At 34.8% G+C, this 26,486-nt stretch overlaps 1 protein-coding gene across 3 annotated transcripts; it reads right to left on the reverse strand.

Annotated features, from left to right (window-relative positions):
- Positions 1–1,589: 1,589 nt before the first annotated feature.
- LOC115452355 (glutathione synthetase) lies at positions 1,590–26,254 on the reverse strand. Of its 3 annotated transcripts, XM_030180861.2 has the most exons (13): positions 25,916–26,254; positions 24,733–24,828; positions 23,896–24,012; positions 22,819–22,968; positions 15,447–15,580; positions 11,238–11,280; positions 10,651–10,821; positions 10,174–10,241; positions 9,691–9,795; positions 8,380–8,583; positions 6,638–6,773; positions 4,866–4,957; positions 1,590–4,417 (listed from the first exon to the last, which is right to left on the reverse strand). In XM_030180861.2, the coding sequence occupies exons 1-13, from the start codon at positions 26,060–26,062 to the stop codon at positions 4,288–4,290; spliced, it is 1,593 nt and encodes a 530-aa protein (XP_030036721.2). In that variant the 5' UTR covers positions 26,063–26,254; the 3' UTR covers positions 1,590–4,287. The 3 variants fall into 3 exon arrangements, with proteins under 3 accessions (XP_030036721.2, XP_030036719.2, XP_030036720.2); XM_030180859.2 differs by lacking the exon at positions 15,447–15,580 and having other exon boundaries at positions 22,799–22,968; XM_030180860.2 differs by lacking the exon at positions 22,819–22,968 and having other exon boundaries at positions 25,916–26,253.
- Between the last annotated feature and the right edge of the window lie 232 nt (positions 26,255–26,486).

Below are 26,486 nucleotides of genomic sequence, written 5' to 3' on the forward strand. Positions count from 1 at the left end.
GACCTAACCTAACTTGACATAAAGTATCATTCTATAATTTTATCCGTTAATGGTACAAATTCAGACCTAACCTAACCTGTCAGTCTCATTCTAAAATTTTATGCGTTCTTGGTACAAATTCAGACCTAACCTAACCTGACATAAAGTATCATTCTATAATTTTATCCGTTAATGGTATTAATTCAAACCTAACCTAACTTGACATAAAGTATCATTCTCGAATTTTATGCATTAATGGTACAAATTCAGACCTAACCTAACTTGACATAAAGTATCATTCTATAATTTTATCCGTTAATGGTACAAATTCAGACCTAACCTAACCTGTCAGTCTCATTCTAAAATTTTATGCGTTCTTGATACAAATTCAGACCTAACCTAACCTGACATAAAGTATCATTCTATAATTTTATCCGTTACTGGTATCAATTCAGACCTAACCTAACCTGACATAAAGTATCATTCTAGAATTTTATCCGTTACTGGTATCAATTCAGACCTAACCTAACCTGACATAAAGTCTCATTCTAGAATTTTAGCCGTAAATGGTATCAATTCAGACCTAACCTAACCTGACATAAAGACTCATTCTATAATTTTATCCGTTACTGGTATCAATTCAGACCTAACCTAACCTGACATAAAGTATCATTCTAGAATATTATCCGTTAATGGTATCAATTCAGACCTAACCTAACCTGACATAAAGTCTCATTCTATAATTTTATCCTTTACTGGTATCAATTCAGACCTAACCTAACCTGACATAAGGTATCATTCTATAATTTTATCCGTTAATGGTATCAATTCAGACCTAACCTAACTTGACATAAAGTATCATTCTAGAATATTATCCGTTAATGGTACAAATTGAGACCTAACCTAACCTGTCAGTCTCATTCTAAAATTTTATGCGTTCATAGTACAAATTCAGACCTAACCTAACCTGACATAAAGTATCATTCTATAATTTTGTCCGTCAATGGTACAAATTCAGACCTAACCTAACCTGCCAGTCTCATTCTAAAATTTTATGCGTTCATAGTACAAATTCAGACCTAACCTAACCTGACATAAAGTATCATTCTCGAATTTTATGCATTAATGGTACAAATTCAGAACTAACCTAACTTGACATAAAGTATCATTCTCGAATTTTATGCATTAATGGTACAAATTCAGACCTAACCTAACTTGACATAAAGTATCATTCTCGAATTTTATGCATTAATGGTACAAATTCAGAACTAACCTAACTTGACATAAAGTATCATTCTCGAATTTTATGCATTAATGGTACAAATTCAGACCTAACCTAACTTGACATAAAGTATCATTCTATAATTTTATCCGTTAATGGTACAAATTCAGACCTAACCTAACCTGTCAGTCTCATTCTAAAATTTTATGCGTTCATAGTACAAATTCAGACCTAACCTAACCTGTCATAAAGTATCATATTCTAACTTTCTGAGCACTTCCGTTACAAAAAAAAAGTATTTGCCGAACAGTTAACTATTTTTCCATCAATGTTGACTATAAATTGGGCAATGAATTAAATAAGTTACAAGGTTTAAATAAAAGTAACGTTTCCCTGTTTACTACACTATATTTTGTCCAACATACAAAAATACAAATTATATAATACATTAGTTACTTACATTTAAAAATCAACATTTTTTTAATTTTAACACTACACGTTAAATGTTTATGTTGCTCAACAAGCACCGAGCATGTTGATCAACAAATCGTTCATATTTCGCAACGTACTGTAATCACATGCAAACAATGTCGAGCACGCTCTGCAATCGTTACATTAGTGATAAGTGAAATAATTTTCCATAAACGAAATGAAATATCAATTCCGTTGCTTTATATATGACATACATCAGTAGCGAAAGGTGGAATTATCCGAAAGTGACGATGTAGGTACTAATATGCATGAATGCGGTCTGCAAATCATTCTAATGATAATTAGATTCTATATAACGGCCCAACGGAAGATCAGCGCTGGCTTCACTGTCAGCATATTGCTGAGTTGGTGCCTTTTTTGTGACAAACATAGTTTTAAGTTTTTTTTTGTCTGTTTCGCTTGTTTGTCTGTTATTTTTATGTAACTTGTGTTTGTTGCAAAATAAATTTCTTTTCTTTCTTTCTTTCTTTCTCATATGAAGGGACGCCGGTAGGAATCTGGTTATATGGACCTTTCGCCACTGTGTCAGTACACATACATCTCTAACTTCCATTACAGCACTATAAACTACAACATACAAAAATTTACAAAAATACAAACTTAACCATACATAAAGGAATGATATTTGTATAACAGAGAACTCGAGGATATTCGCCAGCAAATACGCAGAAAAGTCTCCTGGGTGTTCTAAATATTTGTCAAAACTTCAAAAATAACTCTGCCCTAATCAAGAAGGCAGTAAGTCAAATATTAATTCTTTATAAATGATTTGAAATTTACGTTAAACGGATTTTTTTTCTGTCTATGTTTCATACATCGACGTAAATTATAAATGCATTTTCTTGTATGATAAACAGCAGTAACAACGATACGATAATCTAGTTAACCATGTAATGGAGCAGAACCGCTTTTTTGACTTACTGCTACATCGACACGGCAGAACCGAGAAGCCTTTTTACCAAAGCAATATGACGAAGCTTAAGCAAACTAGGATAAAAGTTTAAAATAAAATATAAAAATTTATCATACATCATTAAATTAAATTCTTCGGTCCAAACATGTGTAAATTAGAAATAAGTACAACAATACGCACAAATACATTAGAAATAATTAGTCAGAATAGGCTCTAGTCCAGGGATGGCGAACCAAATGCACGCGACAAAATCATTCGGGCGCGCGAGTACTGTGACAAACATTGTTTACGGCTCTTTCTTTATGCTTCACTTAGCTTAACATTAGGCGCAGTGAAACACATTGCCAAGGCCAAGGTAAAAGAAAATGCAAACCATAGTTGGGTTATGAAAAAAGTCGCTAAAAAGAGTCCTGGATGATACGTTATAGGCCATATTTCATTTATAAATGACACGTTAACCATCAAAGGTTCGCCATCCCTGCCCTAGTCCGTTTACGGGGGCATATTTGTCCTGGAATTACGGGCGTTCTAATCGAAGTGTGGGTTTGATAGCCGTATAGTTAAGTCCATAAATCCCGTTTGCCTATTCGGCTATCTAACCTGCCGTACCTAGACTTGGAGAAGCATTTTGAAGTTTTATATTTGTTCAGCTTCTTTATGATTGTATTATAATCGCACTCTTAATAAAATAATGGCTTATTCCAATTTAAATTAATAATTTGTGGGAATCGTCAAAAAACTCATTTCTGATTGCGACGTTTTTTTCATGCTAATTTTTTATTTTTGATTTAATTTGGTTTAATTTTTGATCTACATATTTTTAATAAGTTAAATTTCATAGCAACTTAAAAAAAAGGTCGCAAACAGAAATGAGATTTTTGACGATTCACACAAATAACAATTTTGGAAATGGTTATTATTTTATTAACAGTGTGATTATGTATTTTTTTATATCCGCGAGCTAAACTAACGCGGCCTTTGTGGTCTACAATCCATATAAAAAAAATTATGAACAAAACACTGATAAAAATGTCTTTTGATGCGGGCACAGTAAAGTTACCCCACGGCACCTGGTGGTAGTGGAGTGGGGTCCAATAGAATGTCGACTGGCGAGAGATGATTACCCCTTGGCAGTCGACACAATTACGCCGGCCTGTTGCTGCCGGATCTGACGAGAGATGATAGCCCCTCGTCTGTCAACACAATTGTGCCGGCCTGCAGGTGCCGGATATTCACAGTTTGATCCCGGAACGCGACACACTTACGTCAGCCACTATGGCGGGTTTTAACATCTTGTGTACAGTCGCTATCCGGGCGGATATAAAATAGATCCTACCAGCAACTACATTAACATTATACTATAATTTGTATTTACAAACATATTAATTATCACATTAGATATTTATCATTAACCTTAATTCTGGATACAAGACGTCAATTGGTAAAACTTTTTTGGTTAAAATGAGCAATATTTTTAGATGCATATTTTGTTTTTTATAAACTTCGATAACCTCCAAAAAATAAACCCGCCTTTTCCCTTTTCAGAGGGTAGACAGCTATATTAAAGCCCATCTAATAGGGAACGAACCATTGGTCAATTTAAAAGATATTAATTTATGTTTTGGAGGTGATCTATTTGGAATATTTTTATTTATAATTTCCTCGTAATTTTGATCTTAGGCTACATATCCAGCAAGTATGGAGAGTCCAAAGCCCCGAGACCAGCCGCCACGCCGCCTTCGTTCGCGTCGGCTAACTTCGTCCGAAGCATGTGCCCCACTTGCTTGTTACTATAAATCTTATCTTTGGTTCTGTAATAACATGTTATACATTAATATAAAATATATCCCGGTATATCCCCACAGAATGTATTGGAATATTTTTATATTTAAAAACAACCTATCGACGGTCCCTACGTAAAGTATCGAATCTGCAATATTGCATTTTGCAGATGCAATACTTCGCGTAGGGACCGTCGAATACACATCGCTTGTTTAGTGTTTATTACCATGGCGATAAGCACTTCGATCCTTATTGTCTTAAATAAATGCAGTTCATTTTAATAAGTACCGTTTAAATATCAACAGTCCCTACGCAAAGTATTGAATTAGATTCGATACTATACGCAGGAACCGTCGCTTATATTAAGTACCAAACATTCTGCAACAAAGGATTTCTATTTCAATTTCTAAAACAGAGAGATATATTGACAAAGTTTGTCGTATTTGTCAGTGTGTAGTATTTGAGCGCGCCACATACCCGATGATGACTCCGAAGATGCCGAGTTCGGACACGAGGTCGACGACGGGCGGCGGCACGGGCGCGCCCGGACGCACCACGTACCCTTGCACCTGCACAACAACAGATCACTAATTATGTGAGAGAACATTCATTTCTAATTATTTATGTACTAGCTGAGCCGACAGACGTTGTCCCGTCTTAACTATGAATTTGCAGCGCGCATTCTGTCAATCGCTGACAGGTATTTCATACAATTGACAGTTATATAAAATGTATAGTTTCGTTAAGTTTTCTTAAATTTTCTAATTATCCGCGCAATATTTAGATTTTTTTCTTTCATAAGAACATTCTCCTGATAATAACAAAAACAAAAAAAAAATAGCGAAATCGGTCCAGCCGTTCACGCATGACGACGTGACCAAGGAAAATAGGGATTTATTTTTACATATATAGATGTGTATCCATTTTCCGGTTTATGAAACAGTATTATATTTGACTTAACGTTACCCTCATTTTCCCCACTTTACAGCGAGATCACTGTATAAAAGGGGATGCACTTTTATCAACATATGGACACGACCCCCCCCCCCCCCCACTTCCCTAGGTAATTCTTGTGCGCTCGGCCTCCACAACGAGTGGACACCCGCACGTGGGACAATTGTCATGGCCCTAGACACACAGTTCATTGTGTACACCTCATGGTTGTAACTACACATTGAGGTCTACGAGAGCTTGCCGACACTTTCTGACCTTATCCCCTTCGCCCATCCAGAGTTTTTTTTTTGTCTAACGAATCGACAACAGGATTCAGGACATTTATTTTCGAATTTGGGGAGAAACACAACGCCGCTATAGGTGTTTTATATTTAGGTTTGTCATTTGGGGTGCGCTATTGGAGCGTTTATCCCCCACCACCGACGATGTTGCTAAAAAAATTATGGTATAAGTCAGGGGTGGCCAACCGGTCGATCCCGATCGACTGGTCGATCGCGACAACAAGTCCAGTCGATCGTGGCAAGGCAAAAATATAAATACGTAGAACAGACCGCGCAATATACCTAATCACTAACTGCTGCACGCATTGTCTTGTACAATTTTTTAATCAAAATAATAATAAATTATGTACTGTGAACTATGTTTCATTTAAGATTTCAAGATGTATGTAGCTTGGTAGATCGCACAGAGTATCATCAGTGAAAAGTAGATCTTGGGTCTTACCAAGTTGGTCACCCCTAGTATAAGTGTTTCGATATGGGGTTGGGCACTGTGGTTTTTTCACAAATAGGGAGAATGGAGGCGAGCATGGTACGCTATTGAATACGATGCACACTCGCCTCTCCTAAGAAGGTTCCTTTTCCTTCCACCACACTTCCCTTCCACAGATATACCCTCCGACCTTCCCTCTAGGCCCCTGTATTCGTAAAACCGGGGGATTCCAGCATCTCGTTCGCAGATTTCTCCCATTGTCACTGCGGGGACCGATACACAAAGAACTACTACGCATTTAATACTTCATATATAACGTTTTATGGTGACGAGCGCAGTGGAGTGTCACGCAGTAGTTTATTACCCAAAGTTATGTATGGCGTGGTTACTGTTTATGAGCGGTCAGCGAGCCTCAAACGAGTCACATACTCGTCCCGTAATCAGTTGCATTGAAGAAAATGAGCTCTAATCCAATACAGAAACAATTATTTTTATACTGAAACATTCGAACACTATAAATGGCTTTATATCTAATGCCAATGTTAGTAGATTTGCTAGTGGTGTAGTGCGATGGCGAGACTGACCAGCGGCGGCAGGATCCGCTCCATGAGTATGTAGGCGGCGCGCTCCCTGCTGTGGCGCATGCGCAGTAACGCGTCGCGCACCTCCGCCCCGTACACGTTGTTGCCGCCGCCCTCGCGCTGCGGCTTCAGCACGAACCTGAACACACAACACATTCTATTATAACAATTATAATCTCATCTAATTAGGTCCAGAAGTGTTTGAGAATATGTTGGTGTCATTTAGCTAATAAGAAAATATAGTATCTATACATAAGTTTAATGAGATATTACACGACATGCATTGGGTAAAATTTATCTAATACATTTACAGGTGGATATACATTTATATACAGTTCTGAAACTGGCTGACGGAATACACTGTAATTATTTCCACAGAAAGGTATACATAGGTTGAACCATATTACAGTAACAATTTGTAATGTTTTAGGGAATCAACGCGTTATCGCCACTAAAGGAGGTGAGTGGAACAGTTATGTTTTTTAACCGGTCTTACCACCCAATGTTGACAATCGGGAGTATTAACATCATCCGAGCGAGCATTGACCAGAGTTCTTAACCTCTGGATACCCCATACCGGTACACCAATCAAAACCCTAGATTTTCTTTTTTTTTGCTCTCTTCGGAGCATGGGACGGCCCCGAGATATCTTGTCCTACTAAGATAGCTTTGCGGAACCTTAAATCTACAAATAGCTTGCTACTATTAAAATATTCTATCCACAATTTTTTTGCCGAATACATTATTTTACAGTTTGAGCTAGAATGTACAAGACTAGGTAACTATTATATAAAGATCTAGGACGTCTAATTTGTTTAGAAAATTCTTATTTTGCGACCCAAGTTATGATTCGAATTTTTTATCCCTTGAACACGGACATATAATTACAAAGATGTTTTTGTGTATTTAAAGCGGCGAAAATCTAGTTGGGTGTGGAACGGACTGCCAAGACGAATGTCCGAAGGTTCAAATCCCAAGGACACACACCTCTGACTTTTCTATAAAATTATGTGTGTATTCTTTGTGAATTTATCGTTCGTTTTAACGGTGAAGGAAAACATCGTAAAATACGAGCGTGGTGGACTAAGGCCTAATCCCTCTCAGTAGTAGAGGAGGCCCGTGCTCAGCAGTGGGCAAGTATATAATACAGGGCTGATATTATTAAGATAGTGTGGTCGAAGACCTCGGTTACTAACACGGCTTTTATATAGTCTCAAACTATAACGTTGAGTCAGGGCCGTAGTTAGGGGGGGGGGGGACCTTAAAATTCTACTTAATGAAAATATATGGAGCAGCGGGTGGTTTATTTTCCGATTTGGAATTTGGTCCCATAGTAACTTACTCGTATTGATGGTTGAAATAACCCTCTTTCGAGATTTAAGGGAATTTTGTTACAGTCTGTATATTACCTTAACAATTACGTAAGTATTAAACTTTTTTTTTATTTTTTTTTCACTCACGTTCACAAGTCAACAAAACCAAAAATCGATTGAGCAGATCAAATCTAGTAACATTTTAATCCGCCCTGCTTGTAATAACAGCTGCCCTCAACTCGTGGGTCCTCTCTGGTTTGTCGGCAAACCTGACAGCTACATGACATTACGCGTTTCACGGAAAAATAACCTTATTATGTAATATATAAGGTTATATTCCCGTGACACACGTAAATGTCAATGTAGCTGTCATGTTTGCCGGCAAGCCAGAGAGGACCCACGAGGTTCAAGTCCAGCTGCGGCCCCGCGCACCTCTCCGCGTCTGCGATGGCCATGTCGACGGCGCGCTCGCCGCTGTCGTCGAAGTCGAGCGCGTAGAGGCCGGTGAAGATGTCGCGCACGCGCACCGACGCCGCGCCGCGCACGAAGCGCTCCAGCGCGCCCGGCGCCGCCAGCGCCTGCTGCACCTTCTTCGTGCCCGCCAGCTGGTAGCTGATCGACGGACACTTGATCGCCCTGCGTATATGCAAAATAGATGTAATATATTGCAAACTTTTTAGATCATGAATAACATTTTCCCGGCACACCGACACATGTAGTATATTATAAACTTGATAGGTTATTGTGGGACATTTTAGTGGATACATTTAATTGTAAGACATTTTAGTGGCTTAAAATCCAATTAAAAATAAATTTATTGTAATCCATTATATTCTTAATTATAATCTGCATCTTGATCTGATTTAATTTTATTTAAAAAAAATTAAATATTATTTTTATTAAAAAATATTTTTTTAACAACGATATACAAAATTATAAATTAAGTAAATTTATTCGTGGATTATCAATTATTAAACAGATTAAATAAACTAAAATACCGCCAAATTATTTAAGTTTCATAAAAATAATTTGTTTAAAAATATATTAAAATTGTCGCCTTTATTAATAGTGTAATATTATTTAGGTTTATTAGAGGACGTTTAATCGTATACAGGATGCTTAAGTTTGTAATATAAATAAAATTGTGGCCTTTTTAAATAGTAAAACATGATTTACACAAAAAAGAATCCATTATGTGTCTGATGGATTATCCGGGTTGTCAAAAATGCTTGACAAAAACAAACTTTATGTTCTAGTCACTCTTAAAGGGTTGCCAGCAGCCGCTTATTAGTTGTAATTTCTACATAAATTGAGTGAGCATGACTACAGACTGTCACAGAATGTTGGTATAATACATAAAACATATACAGAGGGATGTATTTAAACACATCGGCAACGGAAAAACAAAATTAAGTGTTGATTCAAAATAATGAATATTGAAGTTATCCTTACGAATAATGCTGCAAAATATAACATTTAAATTGTAAATTTTCTTTATTATTTATTAACCACATTTATAAAAATAATTGAATAATGATTAATAAATTTCAAATAAATCTTATATCATAAAAAAATGCCGTTCTCCGGGCTGGAACGAAGTTAAAACAAACTAATATCCATGCCCGACCCGAGAATCGAACCCGAGACCTCATCACTGCAGTCGTACCGTAAAACATATACGCCACCGAAGCATTCATAGTCAAGCAGCCACTCATATACTGTAAATAATGAAGAACCACTCACGTGGACCTCTCGACGCGAAGCCGCGCCTCCCACTCGCGGTTCGATGGGTACTGGGCGGGCTCGTAGCCCGAGCGATAGTACACCACTGCCACTGGACGCCCGTCTCTGAAACACACAATATTAATATTATAACAATGAACCTAAAAGTAAGTCATAATACTGCGAATTCTTAATATTCAATCAAAGTTGAAAGGATTACAAATAAAAAAAAAAATAAAAACCAATTTTAAAACAATAAACAAGCAAATTAAAAACTATTAAAACAGTTACCAACCAAATAATAAAGTGCATTTGTCCAATATAAATGGCTTGTCTGACTTCTTTATTCAGTCAGGTTATAACTCTTTACGACAATTGAATAATTCGCACTTAGAAGGAAAGAAAGACTTTGTTATTTGTTTTCAGAAGTACATTTGCTTGAAGACCTGTACTGTTTGCCTACAATGCACCTGACTGTTATTATATTAATTATGTATTACTTACAATACGAGCTGCTTCTTGTCGTTGAGTTCTGTTTCTTCATATATTTCATTCAACGTTTTCCTGTAAATCTGTAAACAAATACATTAAAAAAAAACAAATAAAAACAATACAAATACATTAAAAAAATCCATTATATTGAAATAAAATTATTTTGTTTATTTATCGCGGTTTTTATGCGCGGCATCACAACTACTAGATTAGGGGAAAACATAACGACGGTCCCTACGTAAAGTATCGAATCTGCAATATTGCATTTTGCAGATGCAATACTTTGCGTAGGGACTGTCGAATATACATCGCTTGTTTAGTGTTATATTACCATGGCGATAAGCACTTCGATCCTTAATGTTTTAAATAAATGTAGTTAATTTTAATAAGAACCGTTTAAATACCGACATTTCCTACGCAAAGTATTGAATTAGCAAATTGCAATTGTGCAGATTCGACACTATACGTAGGGACCGTCGATAAGCCCACCTGTATCTCGGGCCTGGTCTCAGATATCTCGAACTCGTGGAACCTCTGGTCGCAGATGTTGTAGGAGACCTCCTCGACGACGAACAGTACTATTGCGGTCGGCACGCCGAACAGGTCGTACGCGTCGGTGATGCCCGAACACAGGCCGGAGAGAGCACGGTTCTCTGGCATCTGGTGGGGTAAAGATTTTGTGTAGTTATATGAAAGGTAGGAGAGGCAAGAGAGGCGCTGCTCTCTCAAGACAAGCAAGTATATATTTTAATATACTTGTGTTAAATTATTGGCATTACTTATATATTTTCACATTAACCCCCCCACTACCAAAATTTGAGTCTTTATTGATCTTCTAACTGTTTCAGGGAGAAAACAAAAAAGGTAAGAGAAGGTGAAATAACTAAAACCGCCAGAAAAAATATTTTTAATATTTGTACTTTCCTATTATTGAATTTTGTGGCACCCTCAAATAAACTCCCCAGGCAGGCCATAAATTACCTTGAAATAATTTAGGAAGGGCTGAGTTACACGAAAAATATTAGGCTCGAGAATCGACTCCATGGCCTTAGTCACTATTCTAGTAAAGTACTTACATTTTTAATCATATCACCATGCCCGAGCTGCCTCAAGATATAGCTGTGAACATAATATGAATTATAGATAATATAAATTTGTTTAAGATATATTCAAAACCATCGTGAAAAACTTTATAGCCTGTTCAAGAAAATAAAAATATGTTTTCGAGGCACCTCCTTACCTTTTTTGTTTTATAGTTTTCAGTACAGGAAACCAGTTCTATATTATAACACAACATGGTGAGGTTTTTAGTTTTCTTAATCAGACTATAACTTTTTCAATAGTTTTACCATAATTAATTTGAAAAAGGAACGTAAAGAGAAAGAACAACACACAGGGCTGCAATAAGAGGAGAACGATGGGGCCCAAGCGTCCAAGCAACACTACAAACGAAAAACAACACTACATTCAAAATACAAGCGGTTAAAATGAATCATGCAACACTACATTTAACAAATATAAATAATTTTAACAATAAATTCTAGTTTCGTGTACATTAAAAAAGCACTCACTAATAATAAAAAAATTGTTTTCGACTATAATAATAACAAAAATAACTTAAATTGTATGAAATATAAATGGCTTATCATCATGTATATTAAAATATTTGACAATTCATCCAATCTATTTTATACATTTAATATATTCCCATAGCTTCCACTTTACAATAACTGGAATACGAATAGCAAGTACAGCAATAGTATAATTTATAAACAGGACATGTTTTTTCCGTGCTGTGTAATTTTAGTTCAATTCTATATTGTTTTTATGTACTTTTGTTAACATATGTTATATAAAATAACAATTTTAACTGAGAACGGATATTCAGTTTATTTATCACTATACAAAGGACTTTGATAAGATAAACTCATAGCGCGTTAGCAAACTAATTTCAATTCATTTACATGAACATTCCATGACTTGCATATCGTAAAACTCTTGCGTAATTTGCATGTATACTCTTTTTAGCTAATTTATTTGTAATACCTTGCAAATTGAAAAAGAATATTCAAATGTTCATATTAATTTCCAGCATCGAGTGCAAGAAGGCACGGTTTCGTTTTTAATACAATTGAATGCCGAGTCGAGCCAGGTCTTGCGTCTGATGGTGAGCGTTATTTCTCCCCATACTCAGTAGCCCCCATTCAGAACTTTAAATTACCAAGTCCTGCGCTGAACTGCGCTCGTCATACTAACACAAGACTTACATCTCGTACTTCTTTATAATTACACAGCTTTAGCCAGAATACAACAGTGCTTGCATACAGCTGTACGGCGACACTGCCACAAATACAGCATCCGGCACGTAGAAGTATAATTTTCGTCTTTCAGGCTTCATTGTTAAATATTGGCAGTCATAATACTTATTTTCATCTTCCTCAAACAAAACACTATAATTAGATCAATCAATTTGATAGTTCCAATGATTTGTAGTTAGCTTTAAGTCGGCAGTTAAGACGCTCCAGGATATTCCTTTCTATGCTCTATGCATTAATTACCTGTTCTTATTCAGGATTTGTGTTATTTGCGATTTTTTAAATAATTACGTCTATCATATCGATTTTTCGCATCTCGCAGTCTCTCATTACACAGACCGACGTATGCCGTTTTATGCAAAGATGCCATGGTTACATTCTGGTGTAAATCCGTGGTATACGTTTCGGTCTGTATATACTGCTTAGGTAGCAGCATAGATTGTTTTTTTTGCTACTATGGCTTTAATTTCCTTGTATAACAACCTCATGGGACAATCGAAAAGGCTTAATATGTAATGTTTACGATTAATTCCTGCAGAGTTCATCCTTATACTTCAAAATAACCTACAAATGATTGCATTAGACATTGCGAACAAAGTTCTCCTTAATCTGAACTATTTATTCAAGTGATACTTATTTCAAATGGTTAATCGTTAAGGCGATACCTCAAGGTCCATTTTCATACATTTTGTTTCGGCTTTAATCTGGGTAACTAAACAAGTATTGGCAAGTAAAGAATTTAAATTCACGTCTAGTTAGTGATTAGTTCTCGCAGTTGAAAGAAAATTGTAAAAATAATTAATAATCATGGATATTTCTGCCTTTAAAATTTCGTCATATTAAATTTCATCACACGAACTTACGTGACTCACATTAACCTCTCGACCAATCACGATACGATCGGTTGTTATGCTAAGTTTACACTACGAAACATATACTAGACTGAAATTTCTTAGAGCATACACTTTATAAATTGTTCCGACTGCCATTGTTTTGATATAAATTCTTTATCATAATTAGATACATGGAGTCTTGATGTATAATTTTTGGTGTCGTAGTGTTTCCTTAGCTTTAAAACATATTCAAGGCTGGTCTTCTAAAGTTCGATCCTTAATGATGCAACAGTCCACAATTTCAATGACGACGGTGCACGCGATGTGAAGCGCAAGCTCGAGATGCTACGATTGTGCCCAACTGAGAATCAAAACTGCATTTCATTTCCGACTCTAATGAATACAATTTTACTTATAAATTAAAATGGCGCTTCTATTGAATTTTGTCTATGGACTTAAAAACTGATGAACATTAAAAATATTGTCTATTCAATTATCAGTTCTTAAAAACTTATATAGTTAATTGAAACTGGCCATTTATAATCGCCTAAATCACCCAGATTTGAAAATAGAACGACAATCATCACCGTAACATCTCTAGCGTATTGAAAGATGTGAACCTAAACCAAACCCGGCAATCATTGGACAGAGACAAAATATTACAGCACCGAACATCGTACCGACAACACAGGTGTGGTAGGTAACATCTCTCAAGTGATTTGCCAAGCTACTTTCTATGCATGCACGCAAGACTACCGAATTAAAAAAAAATTGAGACACCATAGAGAAAAATAAAAATCATGCTATTATGTTTTTTTTTTTGATAATTTTGTATGTGATAATCACGTCACTATTAGCAATGTTTACCTTTTTATGTATGAATAATAATTTTAGCCAATTGAAACTGATTTTTGAAATACATTAGTTCCAAAAATACTGCAAACATTTTGATTTGCGAAAAAAAATAGTATTTGGAAAAAGAACAGAGACGATGTCGTTTTAAAAATTATTATTTAAGGTGTCTCAATATTTGTCTAACTAACTAGCTAAATACTTTACTGTTTGTAGGGGAAATAACTATATAGGCATTGGGTTTTACAGCGGATCCGATATTTTCAAAGCAAAAATTTGCTATTTACGATGCAATCATTTACCCGATGAAATAAAAGCTAAATTTTAAAATAATCTTAACAGGGACGTACTAAGAAATAATTTTGACCCCCCGATTTTAAACTCATTTATGTAGCCAAAATTTAAATTTGTTTTTATAGCCAATTGGTACCCAGAATTCTCCAACCATCACCAATTTTGTAAACAATTTTGAATAAACGCATGCATAGCCAAACAGTGCCTTTTGACCAAATATCAACCACCAAAAAAAGCACAAGCGTACAGTGCAAACGTCACAGAAAAAAGACAAGCACTAGACGGATGAAAGAGATGGAAATACAGGCGTGCATAGAGTGGGAAAGAGAGCAGTCACATGAGAGATGTCGACTGAAACAGCTGATGTGAGCGTGTCGACCTGGATACTTGTGTCATAGAATGGAATGAATCATAGAATGGAATAGTACATTATTTATTAATGTATTGTGTTATTGTGTATTCTCTCAATTAAAGGACAGTGATATTTAAATGTGATGTTTATAAGTAATCATTCAATGTGAGATATTACGTTCAAGTCAAACATTGTAACTCATTTATAGAACTTGAATATTGTATATTTTATGCGATAAAAAACATGTAGTTATAAAAAACGCGTCAAACTTATTCAAAATGAGGAAAAATATAGTTATCGATATGAGTGTTTGTAATTAGTGGTTCAGTGGCAGTAAAAATATATTATACCATGTATTGTGGGAAATAATTAAAGCGCAACATGTAGCTTCTTGTAGCTAAACATATTAACAACTAAACCGATTTTTGTTTAGAAATAATTTCTTTCAAATTGTTCACAACTGAATGCATATTATAATTTCGCTCAGGAACCAAGCGACACATAATGTATCCAATAAGTTCAGCTTTATGTAGCGCCTCAATATTTTCCCTTGTACATGGTTTATATACATTTAGTGGATAGTTCAGAAAATTCAAGTATCCAGAGCGCACCCAACATCAGCTTACAACATGTCGGTACCGAGACATCGCGGGCAGATGCGAAGTTATGGCGCCAAAACTGGACGCGATCGTGTTAAACTCCACTTGTTTTATCCGGTTGCCGTCTGGATGCTGCATCAGGTAGTCGGAGCGGAACAGGCCGAGGCTGACCGACTGAAACATGTTACATCGTCAACACTCTGTCCAATCCATGCTGGAAGCTGGAAGCGGTTAAGGTAGAGCGAGATGGGTGCCAAGTAAAGTTGACATAGCTGACAATAAAATTCCGTTGGAAACTCTCCATATTTTTTATGATTTTAGCATGCGAATGTCATATGTTGCTTTGCACACTATAATAGTAGTGTAAAGTACAGAAAATATAGACAGTCTGAACCGAGATTTCAAACTTGATTACTTTGATGAATATTGTCATCCCGTTGTTAGGAATACTGGCTATAAGTGCCAGTTTTAAATTTTGTCGTTAGCACACAACTATGCTGTTTTTGGCATTGATTGAAATGGACCATTTTATCTCGCTCCACCTCCATGAAGAGATTTATCTTTCCGACCGGCGCTAGTACTAATATTATTAATAAATACCGAACGAGCCGCTTTATCCCAATACGTTTTACAAATTCATGATCGCCCAATAAACCGAATTATTTGATTTTAATTATTCATGACATTGTTCTAGCTGGTAGATCACGATTGCATACGTTATATTAATTTTAGGGGTCATGAAATAATGAAAGGTCTTTCACTACGGAAAACTAACTAAAAAATTTAAAGATTTGTTGTATAAGTAACTCGGTTTATTGATCTGGAAATATAAAATAAGTCACCGTTATTATCAATGAATATCCCATTACAAAACCACCATCACTGTGTTATTCAAATTACTAAAACGCTTCAATAAGTCAATAAACGGTGACATATTTTTATATCTACACGTGTAAGAACATCACAAATTACTAAAATATTTTACATAATTATTTCGTATCAAATCACCAACACCATTTCGTGTAACAAAGAATTACTCTACTTCGGTCGCATGAGTAAAAATAACATCAGGGCCCTTAGTCTGTATGATAGTGTAAGCGCGTAACGCGGCCGTGTCATGTTATCTTCGAGAAATGTGTGTGGAATGGTATTCTGTAAGCCAAATTTCTATAGTCCTAAACATGATGGGTTGTGTTACGTGCTTGTTACGCACTGTCGAAATAACGTGCGGGATAGAGAATAAGGCCCCAGTTACCTTTCCATTAACGTATTTCTAACTAAATAAACCTTAAAACCCCTAAATCTTGATGAAACAAAAATTACATGTACAGTAAAATCCAATCTTTTTGATCCGGCTGAAGATAGGCACAAAGGGCATGATAGCTTTTTTATCAAAGTAGTCAGGAAGGGAGATGTAGCTAACTTCAGACCGGACCAAAACATTGGGGACAATTTTAACTTGAATTTTACTTTGCTTCCGACGTCTGACTTTTTCAAATAATATACACCATACCCTAATTATGTATAGTAACTTTTACATCAACAATAGTTGTCTGGGATGGTTGCATATTTTAAATCTGAAACTCATCACGACGTACATAATTTTGGGTCTATGATCCCAAGGCGAAACCCAATCCCGAGTTCCAAACAAATATACTTTACAAAAACGGTTTCGCATCTAATAAATGAACCCAAGATCATCATTATGCATCACATGAGCCGATGCATCCACTAACTTTAATGTGTAATATTTCATTATATTTTTACATATAGTTTAACACATTTTACCATCACCAGCTTGATAGAGTTACAAAAATAATAAAATATAATACATTGAATCATGCAACATTGGCAATTATAAAATAAGCTTAAGTAAAGCATATTAATAAAATAAAATTTACCTACTTATTTGTTGAAACAGGAAAATAGATCTTATTTAAAATAGTATAACAACTTTCGCTTCCGAGAATATACATTATACATACATACCTACATTCTATATGCTAATTAATAGCCTTACTTAATTGCGAAAAACCCTCAATTACTTATTGAATAAGAACCCCCATTTATAAAGCCTCAATACGGTCCTGAGTTTATGGAATATAATTTTAAAAACTTGTATATGGAAACCGAAATAATTAATTTATAAAATAGGTTGTCTCTCAAATATTTACGATCATTTTTACTCAAAAATAATTCAAAATGTGATTATAGAACACGTGTTCAAACTTCAGCAGCTATTTAACTGTAAGTCGATAAAAACCTAACCCAAGGCCAACCCTGGGAGGGAATGTAATTTTAATGTAAAACCCAAGTAACAAGTGTCGTGGCGCAAATTAGAAAATGATATTTATTTCAATAAACTGTCTTGTCGAAATATCTTTTTTGTCGTGCCGCGATCTCTAGACAACATCTATTGAAATTGAAATTATTCACAGTACAGTAAAAATGTACCGTTATTTTTTTTTAAATCTTTATTTAAGGAGCTTGGTATGTACCGTTATTGATTTTAAATAAAGAAAAATATACATGCAACGCGCATCAAAATGCTTCTGCATTGCGCATAACATTTTGATGACAATTCATATACGATTCAGTTCTAAACTATAGAGTGAACCCTTGACAAAGAATACTTTTTAATGCTTTTATTTCTTTCATGTTGTTTTAATTGCATTATTTTCGCTTCAATATGTAAAATACAGCAAAAATTATGATAAAATGCAAAACATTTGAAATTTATTAACAAGGTTTACTACGTTCCATTTCTACTAAATGCAAGAATCTAATCTAAAAACTAATATTAATGCACAACGCATCTAAATAAGACACAACGCATGCTCAAGGGATAAGTAGGACTATAACAGTTGCAAAGGTTTGTAATCTACATTACAGAGGACACAAAACCACAGCAATACTGTTCGCATCATATTCATGCTCGACGCATACAAAATTTTTACAACTTATACGTCATGCATATATCAACGGGTGAAAGGCTAATTGACTTAAACGACATTTTTTTACTACACTAAGTCTCATAGATTTTTAAATAATAATAATATTAGCCCTGTATTATATACTGTCCCACTGTTGGGCACGGGCCTCCTCTACTACTGAGAGGGAATAGGCCTTAGTCCACCACGCTGGCCTAGTGCGGGTTGGTAGACTTCACACACCCTCGAAAATTCCTAATAGAGAATTTCTTAGGTGTGCAGGTTTCCTGACGATGTTTTCCTTCACCGTTAAAGCAAGCGATTATTCACAAAAAACATTTCTAAAAACAGCACTTTTTTTTCTATGTTCTTTACGTAGTTAAATTTTTTCGAATATGTCGCTTACTTAAGTCAATTAGCTTTTCAACCGTCGATACGATATTTTTTACGGGATATCCTTCAATTCCTTTGACACAACTAATGTATTGAAGTGAGTATAAAAAGCTATAGCGGCAACTAATGTATGTCCTTTTATGGATGTCTTAAGTTTTTGTGAAAATGCTAAAACCAGAATACCGCCGCAACACTCATGAATGTTCCAGAATAGGTAATTGTGTCATAATTTGTTTTATTGTAACAAGACTGACTGGACATCGAATTAAAAACAAAAATATAGCAATTTCATCGGCGCCTTTTTCCCCAAGTCAAAGACTAAAGAGTAATCACTTAATGATATATAAAAATCTTTAACTGAATTAATTAAATCTTTATAAAATAAATGACGCCTTAAACAAGCTCAAATACAACCAGCACACCTTATAAAAAATGCTAACGCGAACAAACGAAGCAAAACTGATTTTGTTATTGGCAATAAAATCGCACGGTATAAGTACTTAGAGATAACAATAAAATAGTTTTTCCTTACTCGTATAATCCAGGGCCCTTATTCTGTATGATAGTGTAAACGCGTTACGCGGCCGTGTCATGTTATCTTCGAGAAATGTGCGTGGAATGGTATTCTGTAAGTCAAATTTCTATAGTCCTAAACGTGATGCGTTGTGTTACGTGCTTGTTACACACTGTTAAAATAACGTGCGGGATAGAGAATAAGGTCCCTGATGTTCTTATACGGTCAAGGCAAAGTGACCCTCTGCACTTGGTGGAGGGGGGGGGGGAATAGAATGTCGACTGACGAGAGATGATTAACTCTCGACAGTCGACACAATTATGCCGGCCTGTTGGAACCGGATATACACAGGCTGATCCCGGAAAGCGACACATTTACGTGGGCCACTATGGCGGGTTTTAACACCTTGTGTACTGTGGTCGCTATTAGGGTGGATATAAAATATATCCTACCACCAGCGAAACATTTAAGGTGGTAGCTCAAGGTCCATTTTCATACATTTATCTGTAATTAGTAGTTAGTGATAGTTTCGCAGTTGAAAGAAAACGTAAAATAATATTAATCATGGATATTTCGGCCTTTAAAATTTAATATGACGAAATTTTAAAGGCCGAAATATCCATTATTATTAATTATTTTTACGTTTTTCTTTCAACTGCGAGAACTAATCACTAACTAGACGTGAATTTAAATTCTTTACTTGCCAATACTTGTTTAGTTACCCAGATTAAAGCCGAAACAAAATGTATGAAAATGGACCTTGAGCTACCACCTTAACATACATGTTAAATATAGTAACCTCGGCCCATAACGAACGTCACCTGTTCATTATATGCGCCGAATATAGACACGAACCTCCACCACCCTATATTATCCTCCTCCTTTATTCGTCGTTCTAAATGTTTTCTTGAGATCATAAACGTTATTATAATTTAATTCCTACAAGATGCGAAAAGTATTTCTTTGGGATATTTACATGCATATATGAGTTTTTCCTCAAACTACTGGAAAATACTGAATCAGAGGGGAATTTCAAATACACTACATGCTGGAAATAAAGAGTTCCCCGAGAGCGTTGATAACTAAATTTTAATTACTATTGTCCTCAACCATGCGTGATGTATTTTACTTTTACTGTATATGATAGAACTGAATTTATGTTTCATGTTTTGAGCCCTTAGAGTTTTCTTAAAAAGCATTACTAAGCGGCTGGTTTCTTTGACATCTTTATAATAGCTAAATCCAGACCATAGTCATAGCTTATATTAATAATAGACTTATAGGGGAACAAAATACCCTTCTTTTACTAATTCCTATCCCTATAACGTCATCAGCGCAATCTTTGGACCTAGTGAGTGTTCATGAATGATGGTCATGCATTTGCTTGTTTGTATAGTCACTGGACTGACAATGGGTTACTATATTATTGCAAGTCATCAATGCTCTCGAGTTTTGAATACCGAAAAAGGACGCCGTAAAAAATAGTAGTACATTTTCACGGTGGATCCAAATGTTTCAAACAAGGTACATACATAAGTCAACATTGATATTGCTAAGCAGAGAATATGAATTTAATTTTCATTTAAAATAACGTTATAACTCAAGTTGCTGAGGTAAAGTAAGCATAAATATCAATATTGACCAAAAAAATTATAATTATACACAAATAGAGTAACATAATTAATAGAGTTAAACATAATCTGATGGGTTCTTTGTATAATGGTGTAACTAACTGGCACTTGGCACATTTTCCTTGCTATTCAATTATATAGAATTTTGAATACCTTAGGCGATTGACTAATTCATTTAGTTAGCAGTAGTTGTATTTTATAAAGCTAATATGAATATTAAGCATTTACTAATTATTTTTTATTAATTACGGGAACATGATAAAAGCAGTTATGTGCCGCTAACTACCACATACACCAGTTTACATGGAACCCAATAAAAGCCACTCTAAGTATTTGAGTGTACACTACGAGCATCAGTCATAAAAGATACTCAATTTGTGATTATTTCTTTTGTTAATCTGTTAATCATTGTTTATTACCAGATATTTTTATATTGATTGTGTATTGGAGATGATTTGCAATATAGGCATTAACCACCTAAAGTTAGATATAGTGTTTGATAAATGTCAAATAATAAAACGTTCCTATGAACTCAGTCAAATAACAAATTTACAGCTTAATTCATTAAAAATCATATGGCAGAGACTGTTTGATTTCTAGGGACGATCCAAGTACCCCGAATCAACAGTTAAAATAAATCAATTAAAATAAGTCATTATGAGCAGATCAAACTACTCTTATAGGTAAATTTTCATGGTCGATCTAAAGATAGAGGCTAGAATCGTTTTCAGACACATTCGTTAGTGATGATTTTACACAACTAACAGCCGTTTTGAATATTCAATCCCAATCTTAATCTTCGGTCCGATCCAGTGAATGAACCAATCAAAATAAGTCATTTGTAAGCATGTCAAAACACTTTATTCAGGTTGGTTCATTTGCGAAATGGAATGAAAAAAAAGACTGGAACTGTTAAAAAACCGTGGTAAATCGTTTAAGGACACAATTACCCAAATCATCTGAACATATAACACAATCAATATAAAAATATATCTAGTAACAGACAAGTTAGATTTTATTGAAATGTTTTATCTTGAACAAATCGAGAACTGTAGTGTTTTGTAAGACGAAACCTCATCTCGATCGTTGCGAAAGTGCACCGAAATCACAGACTATCAAAAGTATTACACTTGAATATCCCATGTGTTATTTGAGCTAACTAGGTTTTTTTTTTATTTGTGATATGGAAAATATTGTACAAATAAATATATATTTTTTACATACCGATAGCAGCAAATATGAAGTCTAATAAATAAAGTCGCATACTAGTCGCACTTTCTGTTTCTGTGACTGCGAGCTACGAAGCAGCGAGAGCAATACATACTTTTCTCTCTTTGAAATTCATACTATAACTGGACTATCAGAGTTCGGTCAGGGTATTCTATGCTATCGTGATTATAAAAATTATGTATTCAAGTGTGTTAGTAAAAAAGCTTAGATGGATTGATGCTTCGCTATGTACAAGCTACGCTTTTTTACGAACTATTATAGGCTTTACGATATCACAATATAGTACACTACAATTTGACTGAACTCGGAATTCTAAGTCGATATACGATGATTACTAGTCGTCTTTTCAGGAAAACATCGTAACCGACATTCCGCACTTTTTACTAGAGAAAAATTATGAAATCTAAAAATTTTATAGTATATTTACAGATTTAGTATAGGATGATTATTTATTGAACTAAATACTGAAAAAATACTATAAATATTTAGAATAAATCAAGAAAAAACTTATTTTTATATTTTTTTGAACTTTCTATTTTATAAGTGTAGTGTTGGTTACGACTTACGATGTTTTTCCTATAAAGGTTTGTGTACTTTGTGGTTCTAATAGAAGCGGCCCCTAAATAATTTTAGTACAAATTGAAATATACAGTGATTTCGGAGCACGATCGCATCAAGCAAAACGTCCATCTACCTCTGGATCTCCCTGGACACGGGCCCCAGGTGGCCGAAGCCCGACGCGATGCAGTTGATTTCCACCTGTTTCCAGGAGCAGTAGGGCGTGTGCTTCGCGCACTGGTTCTCCGTGTGCGGGCACCGCGACTCCAACATGATGTCCGAGCGGAGCATACCTAACGATATCGGCTACACGAGACATTATTTGCACTCTTTTAAAGAGAAATCTCGCGTTTGGGTTGTTGGAACATGCCAATAGATTGAAATATTTTAATGCAGCATTCAACGAATTATTAGTGATGACGTACGAGATAACTCGTCACGTGGCAATAATAATTATCCGAACACGAGTTAACTCGTCACATTTTTTATTTATTTACGTGACAGTATAATTACAATAGCGTTCCACATTATAGATTTAAATGCATAATTTAGAAAAGTGGATTGATCGAAACAATTGTGTTATTTTCCATTTGGGAAATAACACAATTGTTCCGAATTTTGATACACAAAAGCAATCGTTAGGTACCTACTTTGTCGACACAAAATAAATTATAATCCTACAGAACCAATGGCCTCCTGGTAAATCATTAGCAATAAATACTTAATCCATTATAGTATTGTTCGAACTATGAAACATCGATTAAAAGTGCGAATGAGACAATGGAAGCATTCGCTGTTTACAGTGAAATCATAACGAAATGATGGTAAATGACTCGACAAAATACCCTATTGTGGCAATGAATGATGTGGCTATACAATGATTTACGGCGAATAATAATTATTAATGATGCTGACTGTACTTCATTAGTGTTTACATGTATATAAAGATTTTCCTTATTTTCCGTTTTAATTTTCGTTCATCTTACATATTGCCAGTCATGATGAAATACAGCTTAACTTTTTTTTATATCATACACCAAAAACAACAGTCATACAGAGTCAGTGAATAGGAATCCATTCAATTTTGAACCATAATGACATGATAAAAACAAATAATAATTATTTTATATTATGCTAATGTGATAAGAGTCATTATTGCGCTAGGTCATTAATTGTTAACAAAATATAGCCACATTTCGTTGCTTGTATGAAACAAAACAAGTTAGTACTTACTTGTGCTATCCCTTCATTTCTGACTTTGACCCAAATATCGTACAGGTTGGCTGTGAATTCGTCAACTTGCAGCGCATTTTGAAGAGTATGCTCTAAGAAGTCGTCGTCATGAGCGACCTATATGTCAACAATAGAAGTTATTAACTATTGATGCAAGCGAAAAATATTTTTCATGAATCAAATAATATTAATACTTCATTAAAATAAAAATAAAAAATAATATAGCATGTGGCAACATGCAAAGTTTTGTACTTGACTGTACGCATAGTAAAACCTTTCCCTTATTCCCATTACTCATGTTCTCTTATATTTTAATATGTCACAACCAAAACACATTATTAGAAAGAATTCCAGACAATTCTTTTATATGTGTACCGTGAACTCATTGCACCTGATGGTATATGAGTTCCAGATATAGTGTTGACTAACAGGAGGTGATTAATCCTTGCCTGATTGACGGTGATTATCCTATTATGGAATGATTTTGAGCAAAAACCTAATTTCACTTTACTCAACTTAGTAATGATGCCCACAGAATGACAGACAACTAAGGCAGTTCAGACTGTTATACTCCTCTACTACTGAGAGGGATTAGGCCCTAGTCCACCACGCTGGCCTAGTGCGGATTGGTAGGCTTCACACAGGTATGCACGTTTTCTCACAATGTTTTCCTTCAGCGTTAAAGCAATCGATAATTCACAAAGCATACACACATAGTTTTAGGAAGGTCAGAGGCGTATGCCCTTAGGATTTGAATCTGTGGACATTCGTCTTGCAGTCCGTTCCACACTCAACTAGGCTAGGCCTTGGCTGTCTATTAACACAAGAAAAACATACCTTGTGCATCAGTTCATTCAAAACTGGTTGAAGCTCTACTGCTTTGGTGAACTCTGTTCGAGGGAATGGCGATGGCAGTAACACAAATGGAGCAATCTGCAACAAAAGGTGTACAATAACAATCCTATATTTCTTATAAATGCATGGTAAAGTGACCTTAGTACACATGATGGTAAAAGAAGTGGGTCTTATAGCATGTTGAAATGACAAGAGATGATTAGCGCTCGACAGTTGATATATTCAATTCGGACCATTGGAACTGGAAATACACAGTCTGATCCTGGAATGTGAAATACTTATGTGGGCCATTATGGTGCGTGGATATAAAATAGATCCTTCTACTAGCAATAGATACATTACATAATGACAGAGTTGCAATTTTTTTTTTGGTTTATTTGGAAAACAACAGAGTACGAACTTACTTATAAAAGAAACAAATAGAAATACTACATACAATAATATTGACAACAGACACTTTGTAAACCATAAGGGACATTATTAACCGACTTTAAAAAAGGAGAAGGTTCTCAATTTGACTGTATTTCTTTTTATGTTTACTGTCTCAGACCTTTTGACTGGGTTAAATGATTTTGACAATTTTTGATCTCTTTAAATAAAGTAGCTATGAGGTTACATTATTTTTTTATATGTAACAAAGTCAAATCAAGATTTGTACTCAACCATTTCATTATTTTACATACAATAATTTTGAAAGAATCATTCTAGAAAGTATTTATGCACAAAAAAAAAATTTTACTGAAAAGTTTTGTTATTTGGTTCTCCTGTAATGTCTGTCTGTCCCTTATGACATTTGAATTCTCACCATTAACATATTTACATTAGTGGATATTCACAATTACACTCTACAAGAGATAGAGAGTAATATGAAGGACCTCCAGACTAAATATATTGATGGTCAACATGTGTTATTCTTAAAGCAATATATTACAAAACTGTTTTTATATTACAAACACAACATAACCATTTAATAAATGAAACAAACATTTCACAATAATTTGTAACCAATGTGTTTTTTTTATTAAATATCCAGCAATAAATAAATACAACATGACTGAATATTTTAGGGCTTTCTTACCATCTATGAGGCGATGGTATACCCAAATTTACCATCAACATAAAAATCAAATAACTGGCAGCAACAATTTAAAAAAAGAATACTTACTTGAATAGAGTCTTTGGTGAAATTTTTCCTGTCTCTCATTCCGACTCCATGCATCAACGCCCAGTCCTTGGCTTTTTCTATCACATTCACTAAAACTTTCTGATCTAGAGGCAAAGGTAAACACGAAGCGAGACGAGCTTGAGACATTATACTAGAATTTAGAAAATAAGAAAATCTTATTAAATCTCTGCGAATTTACAGGAACTAATGTTTACGTGCTATTCACGACAAATTTCAGATACAAATGATTATGACATATGGAATACGGATATTTATAAATATCACAGAAAAACTTCGAAATAATGAAAATCCGAAATATGTCAATTGTCATTTGTGTATTTTTTTTTTATTTATCATGGCTCTGGAGACTAGTCCATTGAGCCCATCTTCCAATTACATTTTTTTTAAATATAACAAAACGTTCAGACATATGTGAAATTTATGACACTTTATTGTTTTAAAGTTAATTAGATTATAACTAATCGTAATATTTACAAAAGACAATATGTCTAAAAATTTAAATTTCATGAAAAGACATATGTAAGACTGGGCAGTATGGTCGAAAGACTAC

This window comes from Manduca sexta, chromosome 4 (genome assembly GCF_014839805.1).
Source record: "Manduca sexta isolate Smith_Timp_Sample1 chromosome 4, JHU_Msex_v1.0, whole genome shotgun sequence".
In the NCBI taxonomy this organism is placed as follows: domain Eukaryota; kingdom Metazoa; phylum Arthropoda; class Insecta; order Lepidoptera; family Sphingidae; genus Manduca; species Manduca sexta.